Source organism: Argentina anserina, chromosome 6 (assembly GCF_933775445.1).
Source record: "Argentina anserina chromosome 6, drPotAnse1.1, whole genome shotgun sequence".
NCBI classification, from domain to species: Eukaryota; Viridiplantae; Streptophyta; class Magnoliopsida; order Rosales; family Rosaceae; genus Argentina; species Argentina anserina.
The window spans coordinates 24747674-24773011 of NC_065877.1; the positions used below are offsets into that span (position 1 = coordinate 24747674).

Below are 25338 nucleotides of genomic sequence, written 5' to 3' on the forward strand. Positions count from 1 at the left end.
ACTATGACGACGGTGATGAAGATGCTCCAGGACGATGTGAATCACAAGATGAGGAGCTGGAATTGGGATTCACGGTGTAGGAGGATATCACATACGTCGAAGTCATATTGTTTACATGTGATGGCGGCGATTGTAGAAACAATATTTGGTTGAAGACCCAGAAAAGAGAGAAGTGAAGGCCTCGAAGAGAGAGACAGAGAGAGGTGGGAGTTACGAGGGGGAGATGAGTAGTGGTTGGAAAGAGTGGCTTGGTGGGTAGGTGGATGATGATGATGATGATGAATCCATGTGTATTTGGTGGCTCATTGTAATATGTGTTTAAATTCATGAACAATGTTTGTGTGACAAGTAGTAAGATTGGTAGTGTGACTATCAATTTACCCGTTACTTTATCTGTCACATTACCTATCACACTACCCGCCACCCTAACTGTGTGCTGTGACAGGTAGTGTGACGAACAATGTAACATGTAGGGTGATTGGTGTTGTTCTGTACGACAACATGAGTGTCGATATGTGAATCGTATTAGTTGATTTGAGAAGTTCAAGACCACATAACAATAAACAAATGTTCGTTATTTCTAGTCATTCTTGTTATTATTATTATTATTATTATTATTATTATTATTATTATTATTCTTCTTCTTCTTCTTCTCATAATATAGTCACATAAAACAGTGTTATAGGTAATGTGACAGTGAGTGTAATAGGTAGTGTGACAGGAGTTGTGACAGGAGGTGTGACAGCGGGTGTGATAGGTAGTGGGTGTGACAGGTGTTGTGACACGTAGTGTGACAGCGGGTGTGACAGTTTGTAGAACATGCCGAAATGAAATGTATAAATATGTGAAATGATGTTAAAATTCAAAGGAGATTGGTATGAATATGCTCAAAATGAAAAGAATAACTAGTATTATGGAACCTTAAACTTCAGTTTCGCCGGAATTACTTGGAGCACTGCCATCGACGATGGCAACCCCTTGCGAGGGTTGCTACACCATGTACGGTAGTCGGTTCGGAGTGGGTCGGGTGTCAAATGAAAAAGAGAAGAGATATATTTCCAACTATACCAACCACTCTCAAATCCATCGTTGAACGGTAAAACTATGGTCAGGATTAGAGGAAAAATGAAAAATAAGAAGAATATGAAGAAGAAAAGCAAAATTGTCCGGAAAATATTTTTTAAATGATTATTTTTTAATTTTGTTCCCAACTTATTTGATTATTTTCTAATTTTTAATCAATTAAAATATTATTTTTTAATTTATAACGAAAAATGATACTATTTTATAATTTACCTTTTATTTTACGTCCTTCGCGGTAGTATCATAATTTCTCCTCTTGGTAATCCGTAATTCACACGTCCTCATTCGCTCACGCACCCTCATTCGCTCACGCACCCTCATTCCATCCTAAGTGAAAAGGTTCTCAAAGCCCCACGACTCTAATATTTCCCATGATTTTGGAGTAAAAAAACCACTAAAGTAAAAAATGCAGCAGAAGTAGCACCGTAGCAGTTTATGTCATATCCATTCAAACCTGTCGACAGGAAACACAGGTTTTACCGCGGTTAGAGAGAGCAAGCAACAGCACTTTGCACCCCAGAAGCTCTTGAGAACACAACCCACTCCAACAACCTCCAACCCCTCAATCCCTCTCTTTTCTTCGAAATTCCATTCTCGAATTCATTCTAATTTGATCACCAATCGCGAAGAAGGGAGCTTAAACCCTTCAAAATTCAACTATTCAATGAGCAGCAGAAGCAGTAGTTCTAGACCGCCAGCAGAAGACGCTTGGGTTCACGCTTACAAGACCTTGATTCCCGAATGGCAACACCTCTCACTCTCTCAGTCCCACTCTCACCAGGTTTGTCTTTCCCATCTAACCCTATTCTTGCTTCATTGCTATCAAGTTTTCTCACTTTATCCATTTCGGCTATCAGGGTAGCTTGTTTTTTGCATCAATCTTTATGATTCTATTGATATATTGTGGTATAAGTAATCGAATTGCCAAGTATGCTAGTGGGTTTTCTGTTTTAGTGATTGAATAGTAGTTTGATTGCAAATAGCAGATATGTTGAGTTAAAGTTAATCTTTTTAACATGGTTATCTTATTGTTGAGGATTTCGTTTTGCAGTCAATAATCCCAATATCAATATCAAGGGTAAACCAATTCGATGCGGCAAGACTGGACATTGAAATGTCTGCCATGTTGAAAGAACAGTTAGTTAAGGTCTTCTCCTTGATGAAGGTATCTCTTGTGGTTTTATGATATATGTGAAAAGTCTTAGAATTTAGGTTCCAAGGTGTTTGGAGGATCCTAAAGCTGTTATTTTTATTGGGTTTAGCCAGGAATGTTATTTCAATATGAAGCCGAACTTGATGCTTTCCTCGAGTTTCTTATCTGGCGGTTCTCAATTTGGGTAGACAAGCCTACTCCGGGAATTTCCCTCATGAACCTGAGGTATAGAGACGAACGTGCTCTGGAAGCGAGAGGAAAAAGTGAGCATCCCTTACATTTCTTGCTTAGGATATAAGATGGTTGAGGATACCGGACATTTTAATGTAATTAGTTCGACAAAGTAGACAATTTAGACCTGACCTTTCTAAACTACTGTAGTTTTACATGATTGATATGCCTGCTGTCATTAAGTGTGCCACAAGTGAAGCTTTTCTCTTTTTATTATAAATCCTTCTAATTTTATCTGTATAAATTTTATCCTAGAATGGCCATAAATCACTATGGAATGACGGAATACATTTTGATTTAGAGATAAGAGAAGTTAGCTTTCTTCCATTTGATAATCTATTTTCAAGTATCATCATTTTTCTCTTAAAGATTGCATAATCTACACCTATGCAACTAATATATGCAAATTCTAGATATCTGAGGTAGAAGGAGTTTTTATATAAACTAGATATTTCGGTGAACAGGCATGTCCTTAAGTTTTTTGCTGTCAACAGTGGTATATGAGTTTATTTTGTTTCTAAGACAGCAGTCTACTGTTGAATTTTTCATTTAGTTCGTTTTTATTGGTTATTTTTTAAATATTTTTTTTACAGTCAGGACGGGATTGGAAGGACCTGGACTTACAGTTGCACAAAAGCTTTGGTATTGTGTTGCCACTGTCGGTGGTCAATACATCTGGGCTCGATTACAATCATTCTCTGCTTTCCGTAGGTGGGGCGATTCAGAACAGGTGCTGTTTTGTGTTCCTGTCCTTTCACTGCCCCTCAATAAAACATGTGGAGGAATTCTCTAACTAGACAGACAATGCTCTCTGTGTTTTTGTTTACAGAGGTCACTAGCACGAGGAGCATGGATTATGATACAGCGGATAGAAGGACTTTATAAAGCTGCTTCATTTTGCAACCTGCTTTTATTTCTCTATACAGGAAGGTAAGTAATTTAGTCTTGACTTAGAGTTCCCTAAACATGTAACATCCATATTAACATCAACCGCTTGTTTAAGAGACACAAGTGCACAGCATCTGGGGTTGTAAGTTATTATTTAGTTCCTGAATATATAAAGTTCACTGCATTTGCAACATTGTATATTCTGTTGGATGAAAATCAAAAGCTCATCATGAATCTATTGATTTAGATCTCCATTTGTTTACATTCAATTGTATATAGGTCAATCCTGTTGCTATAGCTGCATTTGTACTGGATATTTGAAATAATGTGAGACCCTTGTTATGCAAAGGCTTTTATGGTGATCCAAGAACAATATTTGTCATGATGAGCTTTGTAGAACTAAAACTTTTACTCGCATATTGTGATGCAGGTATAGGACTATTATCGAAAGAGCTCTAAGAGCTAGGCTGGTTTATGGGAGCCCTATTATGAACCGAGCAGTTAGCTTTGAGTACATGAATCGACAGTTAGTATGGAATGAATTCTCGGTATGTTCTCTTGTACTTGACCTAAAGTGCCAAAACTAGTAGTCAGGATGTCAATAAAATTTACAGCAGATTTAAATCTCGGAGTTTTAGTTCATTTCCATTTCTAAAGACATGCATGGAAAGAAATTGTATGGTAAATTTATTCTTTGATGGGCAATAGCCAAAATATGTTTGACAATTTTCATGATGAGGGCTTTTTCTGCACAGACAAACTGTAAATATGATATTAAAATTGTTCCTTAACATTTCTATTATTTGAAGTTCTGGTTTCGCCAATTAGAAATCAAGAAACAACAAATAGCATTGACCAGAAGATGCTCTTGGTTTTCAAACATCATCTGTTCCTCAGAATTTGTGGTGTTCTTGGTGATTATACTTATAAATTCTTATTTGCAGTATAATTTGATATTCAAAGAGTTGGAAACATTCATTCTTGCATGATATAATTTGTTTAAAGAAAGCAGTTCTATGGATAGAACCCTGTCTATGTGGTTTGTAATGGCTGTACATATAAATTTTATTGATTGTGTTGCAACCACACAAGTTTACATCAGGTTCAGGCCCTTTCCTACTCCTGTTTTTATGTTTGTGGCATATATCTGGATGGTTTCGAATAATGAAACTAAACATCAAGGTAAATGCTCATGCCCATTCTGACAAAGAAAAAAGCATCATAAGGATTTTTATTTTATTTTTGGGAAAAAATGGTTTTAGATTTCGATATATGGATCATATTGCATAATCCAAAATTATGGCCTTGCTATGGGATGACATTTGAAAACAGAAAACAGCAATATAATTGCTATATTTAGGGTTCGGTCCTAAATAATTGTATCATCATCCCTTAACTCATGATTTGCTTTTCTCAGAGGCTGTTCTTGTACTTAACTATGGTTGTTACGGGGAATATGTAGATGAATTTAAATTGGTTTTGGCTGATTGCAGGAGATGTTATTGTTGCTTCTTCCTCTTCTTAACTCAACATCCGTGAAAAACTTTCTTCGCCTGTTTTCAAAGGATAAATCTTCAAGTTCAACAGAGGATGACTCTGCTTGTCCCATTTGCCAGGCTACTCCAACGGTTCCATTTTGCGCTCTTCCCTGTCAGCACAGGTACGTAAATTACTTCATTTCGACCTACTACTGGTGCTCTTATCCACACCTAGGAACACTAATTTCATCACTCCCATGACTTGTTCTTGGAAGAAAAGTACAACGAATAAGACATCTCATAGAGCCTATAAAATTGTTGAACCAAAACTTTGCTCTACCTTGGATACATTTGGCTCACAAAACAGCCAAACATGTTGCTCACCAACTTATGATTTATATACTACAAGTCTACACCTTGCCATATAATTGCTCTTCATGCTTGCAGATACTGCTACTACTGCCTAAGAACAAGGTGTGCGGCAGTCCCTTCCTTCAGATGTTCCAGATGCAATGAACCAGTCGTCGCCATGCAACGGCAGGCCAACAATCCAAATCAAAAGCAATGATAATCGCAGAGGGAGAAGCAAGCATTTTATAGAAGTAGCAAAAAAGAGTACAAAATAAAGTGACATTTACTTTCTTTCCCTATAATCTCTACAAGCACCACCTAGGGGGAAAGTAACATTGAAAAAAAATTCATCAATCATATATGCTTTGTAGAATAATTCATTCATCTATTGAGTAGAAAGAGCTTCATTCTTGTATGAGATGATTTCTTTTCACCGGCCACGAACACATTGATCGGAGTTTTCCTAATAGATACAGGAAAATATGCGTAAACCAATTCTCTTATATAAAATGGAAACTAATACATCAGAAAAGGATCAAGATTGAACTAATAGTTGTGGACCAAATTTGAGATCAACCTCATCAGCAAGCTCAGCTTCACCAAGCTTCCTCAATCCCTTGCTCAACACCCTAACCATGTACTCATCTGCTTCAAAACCACTACTCCCCCACCCATTCCTCTTCAACATCTCGTAAATCCTCACCGTCGATTCCCTCCGGTCGGCGCCAACGACGGCCTTGATCAACCTAATCAGCCCCTTATCACTGCCCCACTGGAGACCCCCGCTCTCCTTCTCCAGCTCACAAACCAGCGCGTCGATCTCCTCCCCCAATTCATTTCGGGCCAGCGCCAGAGCCACCTCGGCGTAGACGGCGACGTCGGGCTGGTATTCTGATCGGAGGGCGGAGAAGGCTTGCAGGGCGAGGTGGCACTGGTCCTGCCGTAGAAGCTCCTTGAGGGCGGCGACGAGGTCGGACTTGATTAGGCGGGAGAGGGTTTTGGAGACGAGGGAGGGGTCATTCGGGTCGGATCTTTGGGCGCGTTTGAGGGCTTGGACGGCTTGGATGGCCTCGATGCTGAGGACGCGGCCTTTGACCAAGGGTCCACGCTTGTCGCGTGGGCCGCAGCGTATGGAAACGCGGGCGGCGGTGGAGGCGGGTGGGGAATGCAGAAAGCGGGCGGGTTTGAGGAAGGTGGTCGGGTTTGGGAGGAGAGAGGACGCCATGGATGAGATGAAAATGGAACAGAAGAGAGAGAGCTAGCTGGGGTTTAAATCGGGGGTTTTGTTAATGACGACTTTACCCTTCAAAAGAAGGGATGTTGAAAAAATCGTCGACAGCAGGATTCGAACCTGCGCAGGCAAAGCCCAACAGATTTCGAGTCTGTCTCCTTAACCACTCGGACATATCGACGTTCTTGCTTAAGTTTGCTGTGATTATTAATTAGATACGATTTTATGATATTTTGAATGAAAGTATTTCAATCTTCGAGGACCCAGATAAAACCAAAAACAATCGTCTCTCAAATCCTACGCCAAAAAATCACTAAATCAATTACTGACTGATATGTACACGTCCAAAAAAAAATTACTGATTGATATATGGTGGGCTATATCGCCTATATGTATGTTTGGTACATTATTGATTGATCATTGCAGAAAAGTTGGCTGAGTTAGACTAATGTACTAAAACTAGATACCTTTCTCATGCCTCGTGTGCCTGAAATTTGATGTATAAAACTAAGAAAATATTTCTGAAAGTTACGATTACATCCTTATTTGTGTGTTGATCTAATACATTTTCCTTTTCATTATAGATTACGTATCTCTATAGTACATATCAATTTTCATTTTCTTAAGGAATTTCTCTATGTAATAGTTGTGTTTGGCGCAGCTGTGACTTATAAGATAAGCTGATTTATACTTATTTCTGAAAATAAATTACTAATAAGTTAAGTAGCTGACTGTTTGGTAAACTAACTTATTATAAGTAGCTTTTAGTGACATAAGCTGTGTAGAGTGTTTGGTAAACTTAAACTGACTTATGTTTTGTGTTTGTATAATGACAATTTCTTTGCAAATACAATATAATTTCTTAATTTATTCTTTTTTCTATCACTTCCCTTTATTAGTATTATAACTTTTCACTTTTATTTCAAGTAACATTAATAAATAGATATTCTATGTTTTCCAATACGTAATAACAAAATACATTTTTAATTGACACAAATAATATTAAAAATATCTTAACACATTCAACCAATCTCAATACCAAACAACAAAATACATTTTTCATTTGCATCAATTAATTTCAGGCTAAACGCATACTCATCAAACTTTGAGCGATCTCATTTATTATTGCTTCCATTTCTTGTGGATTCATGACCATGCTCATTCTCCTCTACATCATCATCCATCCTCATCTCATCATTTGGCAAATTGCATCAGGTAAAGGCGTAAAGCCTTTGTACTTGGCTTTCCAGAGGCAAATAAACCTTCTTCATATCGACCATCTTCATGGTCAAAGAAACCTAATACTACCCTAGTGAGGTCTGCCTCTGACCCATTTTAAATTGTTGCTTGCCACCAAAGTTTTTATCAGTAAAATTTATGAGCTATAGCCATTGGCACTAGCTTCAAAAACCAGTGCTGCAGGTCTGCAATCATCCTCATGTTGAGCTTAGCTATTCTCACTAACCCTTTTAAGAGTCGAAATATTATCGAACCTTGAACTGTAAAGCAACATAAGGTCATGGTTTCCAATTCATTATGTCAACAGGAGACAACATGAGAATGCATTTGTATGCATTTCATGATCAAAGCTTCACTTCAGAAAGCCTAATACAACATTGTGCATAGAGCCATAAAAAATTAAAATATACCGTCTTCCACAGAAAGACAATTGAATAATTCCCAATTACTAACAACTTCTGCTATATGCAAAGCTGAGAGGGCAAATTATACAACTTCATTCGAACTTTTATTGACATAGAAGAAAGGTACAGATGGAAGAGACTAGGCCAAAACCCCTACCATGAGACACAAATCAATATAGAAGCAAGTACATAAACAGTTGCTAACTATAACTGATATTCTTCTGATCCAAACGAAACTAACTGGAACTAATATGCAATTCTCAAATAACTGGAACTAACCAAAATACAATCAAAGCATCACTATGAAACATTATCTTGATATAGCAGTAAAATCTCAGAATTTTCAATTCTTGCTAACATTGACGGAAACTAGAACCGAAGCATATCATCACGTAAAACACACTGTGAGGAATATCTTTGATACCTTTTTTGTTGCCGATGCCAGCATGAGTCACCGAAAAGTGCAAAGGAACCCGACAGATTTTCTTGAGCTTCAATTGATCGATTCTCTCTCATGAAAGCTTCTCCTCAAAAACTAAGGCCACATAGGTGTCAAAAATGACGAGATGAAGCTATCCATACCCATGAGAAGCCCTGACTTGACCGAAATCAGAAAACCCCATTAAAACTGTCACCACCTTCTCTCCGATTTTCTTTCTCCAAGTCTCGTCTTTGAAAACTAAAGCTTTAGGGGTAATGACGACGACATCGAGAGGAATACTTCTAGGTTGGTCTAATACCATGAGAACTTGAGAAGGCCGGAAGATGGAGGAGCGACATAGCTCCGACGCGCATAACATCTGGAGACTAAGGTCAGACCATGTAGGTTTTCCAAAAACAATGCTGTAATTTGCTGATGTTTTCAGGGGTACCCAACGTCAATATCAAAATTTCATTAATTCGCGAAAAGAGCTCCGCGTTTTCTGACTTAACTTATAATTCAAAGAAGGATTGGGCTAGCTTTTGCTTATCCCTTGAAAAACGTCTGTGACTTTTAAGATTAGTCAGTTGCTTGTGTCTTTACCAAACAGCAAAAGCTCCTTATCTCATAAGTTAAGGAGCTTATAAGCCCCGCCAAACGCGATCGTATACGTATCTCTATAGTACATATCAATTTTCATTTTCTCAAGGAATTTCTCTATGTAATGTTTATATAAAAAAACCTCTTATTAATTAATGAAACAAGTTATCATTCATATAATTTTCTCTCAGATCACGTTATCATCATCTATAACCCAAGCTTAGAACTATATTCCTAGCTTTGGAAAAAAAAATCAAAAACCCAAAATGTTTTAATCTAGCTGTCAGCCCTATATTTCCGACCACCGACACTTTTTTCCTCTTACATTCCTTTCGGCACGCTACCTTCATATTTCGCATCACCGCAAACTTTGCGCACCCCTACACTAGTTTTACTCAATTTTAGTGCAACTTTTTGCACTAAATCTTGACATTTCAATTTTGTTCCTCCCACCTATTCTCGCACATTAGAGGTTAAAAAGAGGAGGCTCGAACAAGAAGAGCTTTCAACTCCTAGATTCGCAAGTATAAGGTAAATTTTTCTAAATACTTGTTGTATAACTATATAGATAATTTATTGGGCTCTATTAGCTTTATTCATCTAGCTATCTTTTCCCCTACATATTCTTATATCGCATATGAGGTCAATGAAAGGAATTTTCTGTTGGAAAAATGGTTAATAAACCATTTAAAACCAAATTTTAATTGATTAATTTAATTACGTTAAACGTATAATTAATCAAAGATGAACATAGATTTGAGTTCCCCATAATGAGGGCTACAAGATCATATGTTTATTTGTGTAATTTGGTTTGTGGGTGAATAAGAAATTGTCACACAAAGATGGCTACTTAGAATGAGGGAAAAGTGTTTGTCCCACATTGGAAAAGAGAAGTGTTGAAAAGACTTTATATAGAATCCATTGTGTATGGATTGTAAAGTGTGTAAGTCCCCTTATACCCTCTCGCGCACGCGCAGGGGGGTGTAAATCCCAGGTCACAAGGGAAACTCGTGTATGTCCATGCGACCTGCGGACACGAAGTCAACATCGAATTGAAGGTCGGAACACAGATTCTTTTGCATTTCCGAAAATTCGGTTTTGACATTTCAAATTCTCTTGACTGTTCAAATTCTTCTTTTGTAACAACTGTGTGTTATGGAGAATTATAACAGAATTGAAATCAGTGCTTGTAACATATGTAACTCATATATGTTATGATCTTTTGATTTCTATAACAGCCATCTTATTCATTGCTGAATGCAAATCCTCACTGTATAAATAGCCACCATCCTTTCATTGTAAAATCATCCATTCGAAACACAATCATCTCCCACTCTCAAAGTTCTTAGCTATTCTTTAGTGATAGAACGAGGTACCTTTCGAGTTCGTTGAAGGTTCTAGTTAGTAGGGCAACTTCCTAGAATTGTTTAGTCGTTATATCCTGGGAGACAAGTGCCAAGCATCCTTGCACCGGTAGAGGAGGTGTAAACGCCTTAAGGACAGTGTGGTATCACACACGTCTCGACTAGTTCTTCCATCACCAATTGTTCGGTATTTTGATTGAATTTTTTTTTGTGTTCTTCGTTATTAGAACTACACGTTTTGTTTCTGCTTTATTATTTTTATAATTCAGTTTATTAAATTATATATGTAATATATCACTGTTTTTATAACATTTTCAATTGAAGTTGGTGTGTGACAGTACTAGGGGAGCCACGATACTATACATATAGAAGATAATTGATTTTTTGTGGATTTTTTTATACACCACATTTTTGGGTGTGATATTGAGATCACCGTTATTTGCATCAATTAATTTGTGACCATTTACATCAACTTTTTTCTAATTTTTTATATATATACATCAATAGTATTCTTATACAATCCATCTTCTTTTAGATGTTGTAACCATTGCGTCCGGACTTCAAGATCTTGGATCTTGAAGGCAAAGAATAGCATCTATGGGTTTTCAATATGGAGCTTGTTTTTCGAAGCAAAGACATTGCCAATATTTTTATTGATGACGCCCACACTATTTCATTTACTAATACTGCTAAGATACAAGCTCTCATTTATATGAGGCGCCATATCCATACTGCTTTGAAGAAGCAATATTTGCATATAAAAGATCCTAAGGAGTTATGAGACAAGCTAAAGTTGCGATTTTCTGACAAACTACTTCCATAGTTGACTTTAAAATGGAAAACCATTCGTTTGTTGGATTATGCTAAAGTGGATGATTTCCATCAAGACATGCTCACTTTGCAGTTAGATCTTGGTACAGTTGGAGTCGTCAAGACTCATAGAGATCTTCTCAACAAAACTCTTGACACCTTCCCTCTCGCTTATGAGTTTCTTGCACATCAATATCGTACTGCGGTTGAAGAAAGTAATATTCAGACATTTGCCGACGTAATGGCAATGTTATCTAAGAGAGAGCAACACTATGAAATCATGCTCAACAATAAGAATGCAAGACTTGTTGGAACTGAAAAGAATTATGTAGAACAGAAATCAGAATGTCCCATATTAACAGCTAGCGAACCAACCACGTGGTGGAAACTTTAGAGGATAAAACCATATTTCAGCTAATACAATTTCATTTTTAGTATAGATTACTTATTTATGTAATACATATAAATTTCAAAAATTTCAAAAATCTCTCTATGTAAACGGTATCCTGAAGGTGTGTTATGTAACAAAGTTAAAATCATAAGAGCTTTTTTCTCTCTCTCTTTAGGCGACGGCCAGCCCTAAATCTAGGGTATTTCTCAATGCAACCAGTGGTCTCCAGCGAGCATCACTTCCCTCGCCAAGCCAACCAGGCGCTTTCTTTAAGGGTGCGCACCCCCTTTTCTCATCGAGGGGCTTTTGCAATCTGAAACAGGTTATTTGATCTCGATGGCGGTCGTGACTGTTCTCGACATTCGGGTGTGCGGGTCAGTGCCACTGTGTTGATGTGGGCTCCAGCGACCCAAGTGGGGGAGGCCCTTCTTCCGGGCTGTGGTGCGGACGGGGTCAAGTGGGTAGCCGGAGCAGTTGTCGTCATTCTAGAACCTGGATTGGGGTCCTCGGATCCGGATTTGGGATCTGAGACGACGTGGATTCAGAGGCACCAGAGACTTGGTTTGTTGGCCTCTAGTTGCGCACATAGAGATTCTTGGTTCGGCTGCGATCTCCCTTGGTGGATTCCGACGACAAGTGCTGGGCCGCCTTATGTCGACGACGATGGGGTGGGCTGAGGTGTGCGGTGATTGGGTGACCAAAGTTTTTTCTCCTATTGGGCCATGTCCAGTTGGGCTTGTTCTTGCATGGGCTTGATTGGAGTTTGGATGTTGAGGCCCAGTCACTATTGGGTCAAGATCTGGGATCCATAATGTTGGCACTTCGGCGCTTTATCATTTGAATGCCCTTTCCTTTGGTTCTGGTTACAGAGAGTTCAATTGCTAACGTCACGAGGGAACGTCCTCAAGGTTGTACGGTTACATGTATGTATCTCTAGGGGAGTACGCCATTGGTCACCATCGTGTCTCTCGGGCCGCCTCTCGTGTTCCTTTCACATCATATAGACCGGCCATGCTACAGTTATAATTACGGTCTTGGTTACTTCTCAATATTTTCACTGCTTTGACTTATGAAGTACAACGATATCAGGCGACATCTAGTCCTTTGGTTACAATTATTTTCAGACGTTCGTATGCCTCTTGTTATCCTTTATTATTTTTACAAATACATTTGTGCATTTCGTTGTTTTTACTTTTTCATTTCGATGTTTTTGCATCGCTCCATGTATTTTTTTTTAGCTCAATATAATTTTTGTCATTCCTAAAAAAAAAAATTATATGTAATATCTATATATAAATGACTCTTACCGATCCGAAAACATAGTTATCATTAATATCTTTTACCCTTGATCAGAAAACAAATCTAATTTGAAGTAAGAAATAGATAAGAGGGTAGACAATAAAATATGAAAAAGGAAATGAGAAAAGAAAGAAGAAGAAAGTAGGGAGAAGAAATGAAGAACTTTAGTGCCGCCCCATTTTCTTTCCTGTACGTCTGTCTCTCTGTCAACAATCGAATTCAAAGAATTCAAATACCCAACACATAAAGCAAACAGCTTTCGCAGCTGTCCTGATAAGTGCTTTTCTTCCACACCCCAAAAAAAGATAACGAAGAACAGTGCAGCGATCACCGGCTTTCTCTTACTCCCTTCTCTTCTCTTCTGGTGAGTACCCCACTACGACATCTGTGTTTCAATTCCTTGTTCACTCGAGTCTTTTTGGGTTTTGATCGTCTACTTATATGATCCATTGGGTGGTTTTAGATTTCAGTTCATTTCTATACTAGAGCCTGAAGGAATCAAGTCATGGGAGGATTAGTGTTGGAAACTGCAAGTCAAATCAGCAAGTTTGTCATGATCTCAATGAAAACATGTTACAAATCAGTTGGCAATCATCCATTTGTTGTGGGCATCCTGCTTTTCTTTATATTTCTGCACAGATCATTTCCTGTTTTGTTTTCTGTTTTGGTCTCAACTTCCCCTGTTCTTGTCTGTACTGCTGTTCTTCTTGGAACCCTTTTGAGTTTTGGTCAGTCCAACATACCCGAAATCGAACCCCACGTCGATGTTGCTCCTCTTAGAACTTGGGTTAGTGGCGATGATACTGTTCTTGTCGAGAGTGGCGGTAGCTTCCCCGCAGAGAAACTCTCAGCAACCAGCAGGGACATTGTGGACGACGAGTCGACGACAGATTACAGAGTCAATGGTGAGGCTGGGGATCATGATATTTATGCGCCGCTTATTATTGAGAATGTTCAGCATCAGACTGAGAGTGACAATAGAGTGATTGAGGATTTGGATAGAGACATTGAGTTGCCGAATGATGTGGAAGCAGCTGAGCAGCAGTATAGTTTGCTTCAACAGGTTCGAGATCAGATTCTTCAAGTGCAGGATGGAAATGGTAATGTATCTCCTCAAGGAGGAAGAAACCATTATGATGACAGTGGTGAAGCTTCTGATTCAGGGTCAGATGGGGCCGAGAGCTCATCGCCGGATGCTTCAATGGCCGACATTCTTCCTGTTCTTGACGAGCTACACCCGTTGTTAGACTTAGAAGCTCCACAGCCTGCTCATATGTCGAATGATGGATCTGATGCAGCTTCAGATAGCAGTGTTGAGTCGGATGGGGATAATGAGGAGCAGGGTGGACGAGCAGATGAGGAGGATGGGGTTGATTACCATGGCGGCGACGAGGAAGAAGTACCTGAGCATAGTGGCAAGGAGGATGAAAGCAAATCTGCAATTAAGTGGACAGATGATGACCAAAAGAATCTCATGGATTTGGGAAACTTGGAGCTTGAGAGGAACCGACGCTTAGAAAATCTTATTGCAAGGAGAAGGACAAGAAAAAGCTTCAAATTAATGGCTGAGAAGAATCTAATAGATTTTGGTGGTGTTGATCTTCCATTTAATGTTTCACCAATTTCAACAACAAGGCGCAACCCGTTTGATTCTCCATTTGATGACTCCTATGGTGACATGGGGTTACCACCCATCCCTGGGTCTGCTCCATCCATCATGTTGGCAAGGAGAAATCCTTTTGATCTTCCTTATGATTCAAATGAAGAAAAACCTGACCTCAAGGGAGACCATTTTGAGCAAGAGTTTATTGCATCGCATGCCAATGATGCATTCTTCCGTAGGCATGAAAGTTTCAGTTTGGGAGCTTCAAGTTTGGGAGGTGCCAAGCATGAGAGGCAAGACTTTAAGTGGAAACCTGTTTTCGTACCGGAAAGATTGGCTTCAGAAGGACCAGGTTATTCCTTATTTCAAAGACAATCGAGTGAAGTTAGTGAATCAAAGTTGAGTTCTGTCCATGATAGCGACTCATTGAGTTCTGCAGCAGATTTGGATGATAGGAAGTTCAGTGAGCAAGACTTTACTACAGAAGCAGAAGTCATCTCCAACATTTATCATGTTTCTGGTCTTGTTAACCATGGAAGTCATTCCTATGAAGATGCATATTCGCTGGAAATGGAACAGGTTGATAAAAGGGATGTCCTACCCGATCAGCTTGATATAGAATTAGGTGCAAGTGAAAAGCTGGAACCAAGCTTGTCGGATAATGGAGGATTGCGTACTCTTACTAATGAACTCCATTTAAATCCAGAACTAGTTGAAGAGGAGGACAGCAGCAGTAGCTCAAGCTTGTCATCATTGTCAGAAGCAGATGAAAAGATCTCAGATGTGAGGGACGTTGGAAAAATTTTGGAACTAAGTGGTGATCTAGTCAAAGAGTATCTAATTTCAGCGCAACATTCGCTTGAGGAATCAGATATTCAATTCATAAGCACGTCAGTTGATGATAATCAATTAAAGGAGCCAGTCTATGACTCGGTTCCCCTTGAAGCTGAAAATCTTATTTCCTTGAACTCCATTTCTTCTGATATGCAAGCAGAGATATATGAACTAGTTAGAACTCAATCATTAGCGGAAATGCATGTGCCTTTTGTGTACAAAGATAATGATGTGGACTGTGAGAACATAGAGAAGGCTACTTCAGCTAATGGAGATGTATGTGGTGCCACCTCAAAAGCACATGGAGCAGATGCAATTGAGGGAGACTTGGGAAACTACAACCAAGCGCAGCTAACAAGTTCTCTTTCAGAGGTAGAAGACGGTCTCCCTAGGAATTTGGAGGTAAATGCAGTTTCTTCACAATCTCGTTGCCATTATCTTCTTTCCAATGAACAGACATCAGAACAGGAAAAAGACCTATCCTGGTTAGATAAATCCATGGTTGAACCATGTCTTGATGATCATATGGATGCTCTTATTATCAAAGATAATGTCACGGAAGAGGTAGATGACATAAAGGAGATCGACCCAGAGTTGCTTCTAGAACTGGATACAGTTGGAGATTTCAGTGTGAAAGATGGAATTGGTGAGCCACTCCATTATGAGCTGGTAAGAGAGGTAGCTAATGCTGTGAGCTCTGAATCTGGGTTGTCAACCGCGGAGTTGAACCTGTCAGAACCCAATCAGGAACTACCTATTCTGGATCACATTCATGAGGGAGTAGATATTGATGAAGCTTTCAAAGAACTTCATGCAGGAGTAAACGCGGAGGAGGTCATGTTTCCTGGAGTGGTTGACAATGAGCAAGTATCAGAAAGTACAGTGCAGACCAGTTCACAGTTGCTGACGACTAAAGCAACATCTTTGGAAGATATTATCACTTCTTCAAATCAAGCTCCAGATAATTCCGCTAATGAGTTTTCGCAACTACTGGATACAGAAGGGTCAGTAGAATTACGTGCGGTATTACCTCTAGAGGGTAATGATGTATCAGCAGATGCCTTGCCTCATGTGGTGGAGGATATTGCATTATACAGTATAGGGTCCACTGATCAAGAGACTTTCACTACTCAAATTCATTTGAAACAACTATCGGAAGAAAATGTTACTAAGCTGCTGGATACATTAGATTCAGAGGATGTATTGGCAGAAGTAGGAGCTGAGGCTGTGGTGGAGACGGTATTAAGCAATGACGTATTTGGTGTTAAGGAAACTATAACTGATTTTCCTTTGAAGCAAGTATCAGAAGCTGATGTTGCTGAGCTGATAAATCCATTGAATTCTAATGATGAAACCTCAGAAGTAGGAACTGCCGCTGTGGTGGAGACTGTTTCAAGCAATGTTTCATACGGTGTTGAAGAAACCATCCCTGATTCTCCTTTGAAGCAACTATCAGACGGTACTGTTGCTGAGCTGCCAAATCCATCAAATTCGAAGAATGAAACGTCAGAAGTAGGAACTGAGGCTGTGGTGCAGACTGTTTCAAGCAATGTCTTACACGGTGTTGAAGAAACTATCCCTGATTCTCCTTTGAAGCTAGTCTCGGAAGACGCTGTCTGTGAGCTGCAAAAACCATTGAATTTGAAGGATGGGTGTGAAGAAGTAACAACTGTTGCTGTGGTGGAGACTGTTTCAAGCAATGTTTCACATGGTATTGAAGAAACCATCCCTGATTCTCATTTGAAGCAACTATCAGATGGTACTGTTGCTGAGCTGCCAAATCCATCAAATTCAAAAAATGAAACGTCAGAAGTAGGAACTGAGGCTGTGGTGCAGACTGTTTCAAGCAATGTCTTACACGGTGTTGAAGAAACTATCCCTGATTCTCCTTTGAAGCTAGTCTCAGAAGACGCTGTCTGTGAGCTGCAAAAACCATTGAATTTGAAGGATGGGTGTGAAGAAGTAACAACTACGGTGGGGGATTCTGTAGAGGAGATTGGTTCAAACAATACAGGATCAGATGTTCCAAAAACTGTCCCAACTCCTAGTGCGTTGAAGGAAGTCTCGGAAAGTTTTGTGGTTGAAACAATAGAGATGGCATCAGACGATAGAGAACTCGTGCAAGAACCTGTACCTACTCAAGTTTCAGAAAAGAATGTTGGTGTTGGTGAGCTGCCAAAACCATCAAATTCAAATGACGGATTAACAGAATAGAAGAAGAATCAACAAATGCAGTGGTTCTTCCAGTTGAGAATATAAGACATGAACTGAAGAATGCTGAACTGTTTGTGGCTCGCGTCTTTTTCAGGTGTCTTCTTTAGCAACAGGCTCTGCATGTGTATATTTTCCTTCCAGTGTGATTACAATGATCTTTTTGGGTTGGGTTATAGTTTCATTTGGTGTTTTTCTTCTTTATCAATACCTTTTTGATTGATTGATTTCTTCAAGAATGAGTTTTTGGTTTGATTTCTTGAAGTGTGAAGTTTCTGAAGTTGTCACTGGGAGAAAGTTCTGCTTGAATCATCCGTTGTTTTGACAAGTTGAGGATATGGATTTTTTTTTTCTTTGGATGTGAGGGAATATTGTAAACTTCTGCAGATGTATAAAGTGCAGCTTCCGTTTTATTATTTTTCTGATAGATTTCGATTAAAACTGTACTGGCTCAGATAAACTGTAACGGGGTTTAATATACTAAGGCTTAAAATCCTGTCTTCCTATAGACCACTAAACTGATATCTGTAGAAATTGGAAGAGAAGAAAGTAGTAAAATTCCTGCCATAGATTTTAGCGGCATAGATTGGGATTGGTGAAGAATGCACCATGCTTCTTTCACGTTCAAATCATAATGTTCTTGAGAAAGGAAGTTGGTTTAATTGAGAAGAGATAAATTAATTAATGGAATTTGAAACTTTAGAGCTGGATTGCGAAGATTACATAATTAAAAATTTCACCAGTGTTGGCTTCAAGTAATGCAAGGACAAAGCAAACAGCAGGACTGAAGGTCACTGGTTACCAATCAAATGATTCTAATTATTTCATTTAGCATCTAATGTAGACTATTGACATTCTGCATTTTCCAGTATCAGAAGCAACTTTAACATCTAAATAGCAGGTTAACAGAACAACAAATAAAGAGTATAACTGAAACAAGTACATGGCGATTTGTTAGACAAGTTAGCTCTATCTGTACGAAATTGTATCAAACGACATGTTATAAATGCTTTTGCTTCTTCTGTAGTGGCCCAGAAGCAGCCCCAACCTGCAAAACGACAAGTTCAGATATATGTGGTATCAATGTTAGAATCATAAATTCATAATGATCCCATTTCACTACAGTTTATCTAATATTTATTGAACCAAATAGAAAATTGTATCTTTAGACCTGCAGCGGATGATTCCAATCTAACTTGGGCACATTAATACTAACCTATAAGTATCGACTGTAACGTTTGTTTGAACTAAAAAGTAGGAGCTAGTCATCTTTTCTTCTTCTTTTGTTCTGATCGGGTAGGTAATTGAAATGCTACATCGAGTCTTTCATGGGTTGAACTCATAAACATAATAAAAGGAGAAATGCCACTAGACCAAATGGTACTCATCTCTTAATGTTGCATGTCTAGGTTGCCTTTGTTTTGCATAAATTAGTATCCAAAATTAAAGAGAAAAAGAATAAAGTAAGTATATACAGAAATTGCATACTTTTGTCTTATAAATGATTGAAATAACATAATTTCATACGAATCAGCAATTATTGAGGTGAAATTATGATGAAAAGTTCTGAAGTATGGTTGGAAGGCTAAATACTTTGACATTCCTTTTATTTGCTACTCCTACTCTTCCACAATATCCTACCCCTCTTCTACCATCTCAACTTTTCCTAAATTCAAGACAGCATCTACCATATGCATACCTACAGAGGAGATGAAAAAGAGAAAGCAAACTACAGTGAAGCTAGAAAGTATGCTTACCATGCTTGAGAGTTGTTCTCTGATATAGATCAAAGACCTCACCATTGCTTCAAGAATGTCCCTAGTCAGATGGAACTTCACCTCGATTTCATCTAGACTAGATTTGGTATGGTCTTGCAGCTGCAAAAACAAAATAATTACAAATAATACAAAACCAGGCATTTAAACAAAAAGAACAGAACAATCTAGGGACACCTTACTAACTAGGCAAAAAGGCCGATTTGCACCCCAAATTTGGTCATAATTGTCAATTTGCACCATGAACTTACATTTGAGTCAATTTACCTCCTAAACTTGGTAAAAATTACAGATTTGCACCCTATCCGTTAAATTTAATGTTTTCCATCCAATTTTAAGTCACATATCATGCATTTGAAGGGCAATATTGCCATTATATATTTATTCATATTTAATAATGAAATAAATTAATAAAATTACTTAAGATGAACACTTGTTACAATTTTTTTTGAAACATGTTATTGATTTATATATTATTTTTTTACGTGATATAGTATGTTAAAAGATATTAGAAAAATATAAATAAATACATTGAAAATTAAAAATAAATGTGTGTTCTGGGAGATTTACTATTCTATCATTGTGTGTGTCTTAATCTTATTAGGTTTCTTGTTAGAGATAAATTCGCATCTCTGTAATAGATTAGGACTCCGAATCCTACGAGATTGTAGTTATGTAATGCCTATATATAGGCCTCATTATCAATAATTAAATGGTTACGTTTTGTTCCATTACGTCGTTATTATTCTCGTTTCGTTCCTCCTCCAACAATACACACTATATTTGAATGGGTGGGTATGTTGAATATATAATTCGAAGTAGGGTTAAGTATGTAGAAAAAAGATGTAAATAAATAATTTGATTAAAAAATAATCCACTTTTAAAGAATATTTGTATTTGTTTTTAAGAAAAATATAAATAGAAAATGACAACATTACCCCTCATGTGCATGACATTTGACGCAAAATTGGATGAAAACAGTTAAATTTAACGGATGAGGTGCAAATCGGCAATTTTTACCAAGTTTAGGAGGTAAATTGACTCAAATATAAGTTTGGGGTACAAATTGACAATTTTAGCCAAATTTGGGGGTGTATTTTGGCAATTTTGCCTACTAACTATGGCTTATAAAGAACATGGCTCAAAAGCTTGCCAACTTAAAAAAGGGCTACCAATAGATATGAAAGTACATATTTATGTTGGCATTCCTATACAAAATGATCACTGCATACAGTTCCTTAGTTGGTTGTATTTTTCTATCTTTAATTCTAATTTTGTTGAATTAGAATTATCTCTTATAATTGTTCTTAAAAGAAATTCTAATTTGATTAGGACTTACATGTGCCATAAGGAAATAAACCTAATTTGAATAGGTTCTTATGTACTTGATTATGTGATTAAATTCCTTTATAAATGCCGATTTTATTTGTATTAATATTGGAATTAGATTCCTTAAGTTACTATGTTGATGCGTAAGGAAATAAGTCATATTGTGATGATGACATTGTTTCCTTAATTATCAGATTTGATATTTATTTGTATCTTTGGCAGGTTATTTCATTAAGAAAAGAAAATCAAACCGCTAAAAGAACTTGCCAAAGATTGAAGGTTAAAGATTGAGGATTCAAGCCGTGGTGATTGAGTTGTATTTTAAGGTAAATTGCATTCATGCATATCATACCAAATATTGTTGAAATGAGTTTTTAAAGGATGTTTTGTTTTGGAAAATATCTAATCTGTTTAAAATTATTTTGTTTTAAAATGGAAAAATATTTTCCCAAATTATAGCATATTTGTTTATTGATATGTTTTCCTTTTTGTATGAAATATGCTTTAAGTGAGGGGGAGACGTTTCTTCTCCTATAAATAGGCATTTGAGAATTTGTGAATGTGAGAGAGATTAGGAGCATATAGAATAGGTTGTGATACCTTGGTATTGATATTGATAAACCCATATCTCTCATATATGATGTAGTGCTCATTATAATAGAGCTTCTCACAAGTTAGCCCGGAATGCTAGTAAGGAGGTCATGTTAGTATCTCTACTTGTGAAATCTCTAAGCTTAATTGCATCATTTTATATTTGATTGTGTGCTTAACCAAAACTATTGATTCTTATTTGCATTGTATATACATGCTCATGGGAAAACAATTATGGTAGATCGAGAAGGCAAAATAGAAGAAGAGATTATTGCTTAGTGTGTTTACCATGCATCTCTATTTTACATAATTATTGTTTAATCGTTCATACATATGCCTATGTGATATTAAGCATCAACGATTGAGAGAGAGAGAGAGAGAGAGAGAAACTTGGGAAAAGCAGTTGTTGCATTAGCCAGTGTCATAGCTTTATTTTGTGTTGATTATATTCATTGAGAATTCGTTGTATATTTTGTATCATCTCTATGGGTTACATATCACATGCATAAATCGTTCATGCATCTCATGAACATGAACATTGGTGAGGTTCATTAAGAAGGAATCAAGTCTTATGTGGCAAGGAGACGTGTGGCTCAATTCAAGACCTTAGTGGAAGAGATCTTAGTGACTCATTAAAGAATACCCTAGCAGCAAGAGATCTTAATGACTCTATTGAAGAAGACCTTAGTGGCATAATCGATATGTGTGATGACAATAGACCTTGTGGCATCGACGATCTGAGTGAGGTCGACCATCCATGTTTTTACAACAATCTTAGTGAGGTTGTATCAACACTTGAAGCAACGGTCTTAATGAGGTTGTTTCAACACTTGATTGTGACTATTAAGTGAAAAGTATTTTACTTTTGAGAACTATATTATCATAGATTAAGGAATATCTTTGTAATATGAATTATTCAAAAGAAAAGTGAAATTCTTCTATATTTTCTACTGCTTGTACTCTTCACGTTCTATCTTATATTTTCAAGATACCTTTAAAAAGCCTTATGCTTTCTTTTTTTTATTGAAAAACTATTACACTCTTTCTGCAGTCAACAACTTAAGAGTTTCTTTTTTTATGAGCGAATTAGATTACTTGTACTCAAATTAGTGTTATCCAAATTGTTAATGTTCCAACTGGTTTTTGTGATGATGGTGTTGACCGACTTATTTGGGGGACTACTTCTAATGGATGTTTCTATGTCAAGTCTGCTTACAACTCTCTTTTTGAGATGAATGGCGCCCAAAACCCTCTGTGGAGGTTTATTTGGAAGGTGAGTTGTCCTCCCAAGCTGAAAAGTTTTCTTTGGTCTGTGATTCACAAGAAAATTCTAACTCATGTTCAAAGAGTGAGAAGAATGTTTGTTATAAGTGCTACATGTCCTATTTGGAACTTTGCAAATGAAAGTCTCATTCACTTTTTTAGAGAATGTTGTAGATCCAAGGATATTTGGAATGGTATAAGTCCTCATGTTTCAATTGCTAATTCTTTTTCTCTTGATTGGAACGGCTGGTTGGAGGCTGAGCTTCACTGCCATCTAAAAATCAAGAATAACATTCGGTGGTGCAATATTTTTGTCTTTGTTTGCTGGCTTATATGGAAGTGGAGAAACAAGTGTGTTTTTGATACCTTATTATCACGCATGTTTACACTGCTAAAATCATCTTGGATTATGATGAAGAGTGGAGCTGCTCTCTAAGCAAGGCTAAAGTGAGTTCTTTTTATAGTTATATTATGCTTTCCTGGTCTCGGCCTCCTGCTTGTTGGTATAAGTTGAATATTGATGGCACCAGAACTTCTAACTCTGGGAAAATTGGTGTTGGAGGGGTGATTAGAGATCAGCATGGGCATTGGATTCATGGTTTTCAAATGAACTTGGGGATTGGGGAGATTTTAGATGCTGAGGCTTTGGGCTTATTTTTTTGTCTGAAACTCATTGCCAAACATTACAGTGGAAATGTGGAAATTGAGTCCCACTCTGTCATTCTTATCCAACTTATGCAAAGGGATAACACTTCTATGCATCCTCTTGGATTCATGCTTCCTAATTGTGCTTCTATGATTTCCATACTACAGAATGTGAAACTCTCTCATATTTTTAGAGAGTGTAACATGGTTGCTAATGCATTAGCAAAAAAAAATATTTTTCATGAGTTTGAGCTGATTGAGTTTGTTGATCTCTCTGCACATGCTGCACAGATTTTCTTAGACGATCTGGTCAGTATTGCTAGATGTAGACGCACAAAAATCTGTTTTAATATTTAGTCTCTATTTTTTTTCTGGGCCTTTTAGGTCCCATGTAACCAAAAAAAAAAGTGTTGCTCGTTTACTTTTCTGGATGTCCTTAGCATGAACAGATACGAAGTAACAAAGCCAAGAACATATCATTATTATGAGCGATCCTCATTGTCAAGCAGCATGCTTTAGTACAGTCTTATGTCCTGGCAGTACTAGTCCAATGTACATCTAATATTGACCACAAGGGAACAAAAATGGGACCTCCTGGGGTAAAAAAATTTCTCAATAAATACAGAGAAAGACATACGACTGACCAATGTTTTAAAAAACTCGCCTCAAGGCTCGCCTGAGGCTTAAAAAGCTCAACACCTAGTCGAAAACGCCTCGCCTTTCTGAAAAAAGTGTACAGGCGCAAAAAGCGTTCCACTAAGGCACAAAAAGCGCAAAAAACGCGCACCAATGCGCAAAAAACAGAAGAGGAGCCGCATCACATAACCCAAAGAGATCAAAACTTCATCAATTCTATAAACTAAGAACACAAACACGTAGATCACGAAGTGGAGATGAGAATCTTTACCATGAACAACCCAATCGGTAGTCAGAGACGTCGGAAAACGCTGCAAATTCGCCAGAAGAAAACCCAGAACAGTCGGTGCTTCCCCTCTTCGATTCTCCCTTCTCTGGCGGCGGTAGGTCGAGGCATGACATGGGGAGGACGACAGAGAGGACGAGGTCACAACGGACTGGTGCGCTGGTCGGAGACGGCCTGACGGCGGCGGAATCATGTCGGGAAGTCGCGCGGTCGTTGGGTTGCAGAGGAATAAGGTCGGGACTCGGGAGCTCAATCTATTTTTGGGATAAAATGAAGCTTCTTGTTTTTCTTTCCAATATTAATCATAGCCAATTTACTGATCCAATGGCTAGGATTTAATTGATCAATTTCTACGGCTAAGATCGCACCGTAACTAATTCCCATTTTCCAAATACATTCCTTATATTTCCAAACTTTATTATATTAACTCTGGAACCTAGAAAATTCTCCGAAAATTTATACGTTCTCGTCGTAACGTATACTTTAATATCATGCTCTTCGATCAACAGATTCACTTAATCGAAACTCACAAATAATATTTTCGAGCATTTACTGAATTAATCACCGAGATTATAAAATAATCACCATACGATCTCAACTTAGCTCGTCAATAATTTCAGGACTTACAGTAGATCAAGTTATGCTGGTAAACTTTTTGAATTGTATGGTTCTAGACTTTTGCTACTTTACTTAATATATGTATGCATGACAATTGTTGTGTTTTATAAGCTATTTTTCAAGTAATATGTATAAGAATAATAGTTACACTTAAATAAGTTTATTTATTATTTTTATGTTGCAAGACTTACGTCTTTTACGCTTTACGCCTTAAGACTCTATACTCTCGGAAAAACGCCTTGAGGTACGCCTTAGCGTTTTAAAACACTGCGACTGACCTCTATACACATGCCCATGATAACCTCCTATTCCAACTCAACATAATCAGTAAATTGCTATTACTATACATCTCCAAACACAGAACTCTCTTGTTCCTCCAACGAACTGGAACTTCTCAGAGACTCGGACAACAATACGCTACACCTAGCAACTAAATCTTGCCTCCTCAACCAACTATAACAAAACAATAAAGAAAAGGAAGCCAGGGATAGTCCTAGCAGAATGAAGAGTGTTAACCTTTCCATGAGAAACTACCCATGCTATGGTATCAAAAAAAAAACTACCCATGCTATCAATTGCACCATTGATATTGCAAGAAATGGTA

The 25338-nt window shown here is 37.7% G+C and overlaps 3 protein-coding genes and 1 non-coding gene across 4 annotated transcripts; 2 read left to right on the top strand and 2 right to left on the bottom strand.

Moving 5' to 3' along the window:
• Positions 1–1538: 1538 nt before the first annotated feature.
• LOC126799230 (peroxisome biogenesis protein 2) lies at positions 1539–5596 on the top strand. Its single transcript, XM_050526388.1, has 8 exons — positions 1539–1864; positions 2135–2248; positions 2346–2499; positions 3061–3197; positions 3297–3397; positions 3786–3903; positions 4849–5015; positions 5281–5596. Exons 1-8 carry the CDS (start codon positions 1748–1750, stop codon positions 5399–5401), a joined length of 1029 nt encoding a protein of 342 aa, XP_050382345.1. The 5' UTR covers positions 1539–1747; the 3' UTR covers positions 5402–5596.
• LOC126799233 (protein THYLAKOID ASSEMBLY 8, chloroplastic) lies at positions 5409–6410 on the bottom strand. Its single transcript, XM_050526394.1, has one exon. It carries the CDS (start codon positions 6407–6409, stop codon positions 5720–5722), a length of 690 nt encoding a protein of 229 aa, XP_050382351.1. The 5' UTR covers position 6410; the 3' UTR covers positions 5409–5719.
• Positions 6411–6514: 104 nt separating this feature from the next.
• Positions 6515–6596, bottom strand: TRNAS-CGA (transfer RNA serine (anticodon CGA)). The gene has a single exon. It is a non-coding gene; the product is annotated as a tRNA-Ser (tRNA).
• A 6491-nt stretch (positions 6597–13087) lies between these two features.
• On the top strand, positions 13088–18002 carry LOC126799218 (uncharacterized). Its single transcript, XM_050526375.1, has one exon. It carries the CDS (start codon positions 13449–13451, stop codon positions 17592–17594), a length of 4146 nt encoding a protein of 1381 aa, XP_050382332.1. The 5' UTR covers positions 13088–13448; the 3' UTR covers positions 17595–18002.
• The last annotated feature ends 7336 nt before the right edge of the window (positions 18003–25338 follow it).

Excerpts from the sequence above, each read along its gene's own strand:
- LOC126799233 (XM_050526394.1), bottom strand. The coding sequence starts at position 6,409 with ATGGCGTCCTCTCTCCTCCCAAACCCGACCACCTTCCTCAAACCCGCC.
- LOC126799218 (XM_050526375.1), top strand. The coding sequence starts at position 13,449 with ATGGGAGGATTAGTGTTGGAAACTGCAAGTCAAATCAGCAAGTTTGTC.
- LOC126799230 (XM_050526388.1), top strand. The coding sequence starts at position 1,748 with ATGAGCAGCAGAAGCAGTAGTTCTAGACCGCCAGCAGAAGACGCTTGG. Across the intron at positions 1,865-2,134 it reads CTCAGTCCCACTCTCACCAG|TCAATAATCCCAATATCAAT; the intron begins GTTTGTCTTTCC and ends TTCGTTTTGCAG. Across the intron at positions 2,500-3,060 it reads TCTGGAAGCGAGAGGAAAAA|TCAGGACGGGATTGGAAGGA; the intron begins GTGAGCATCCCT and ends TTTTTTTTACAG.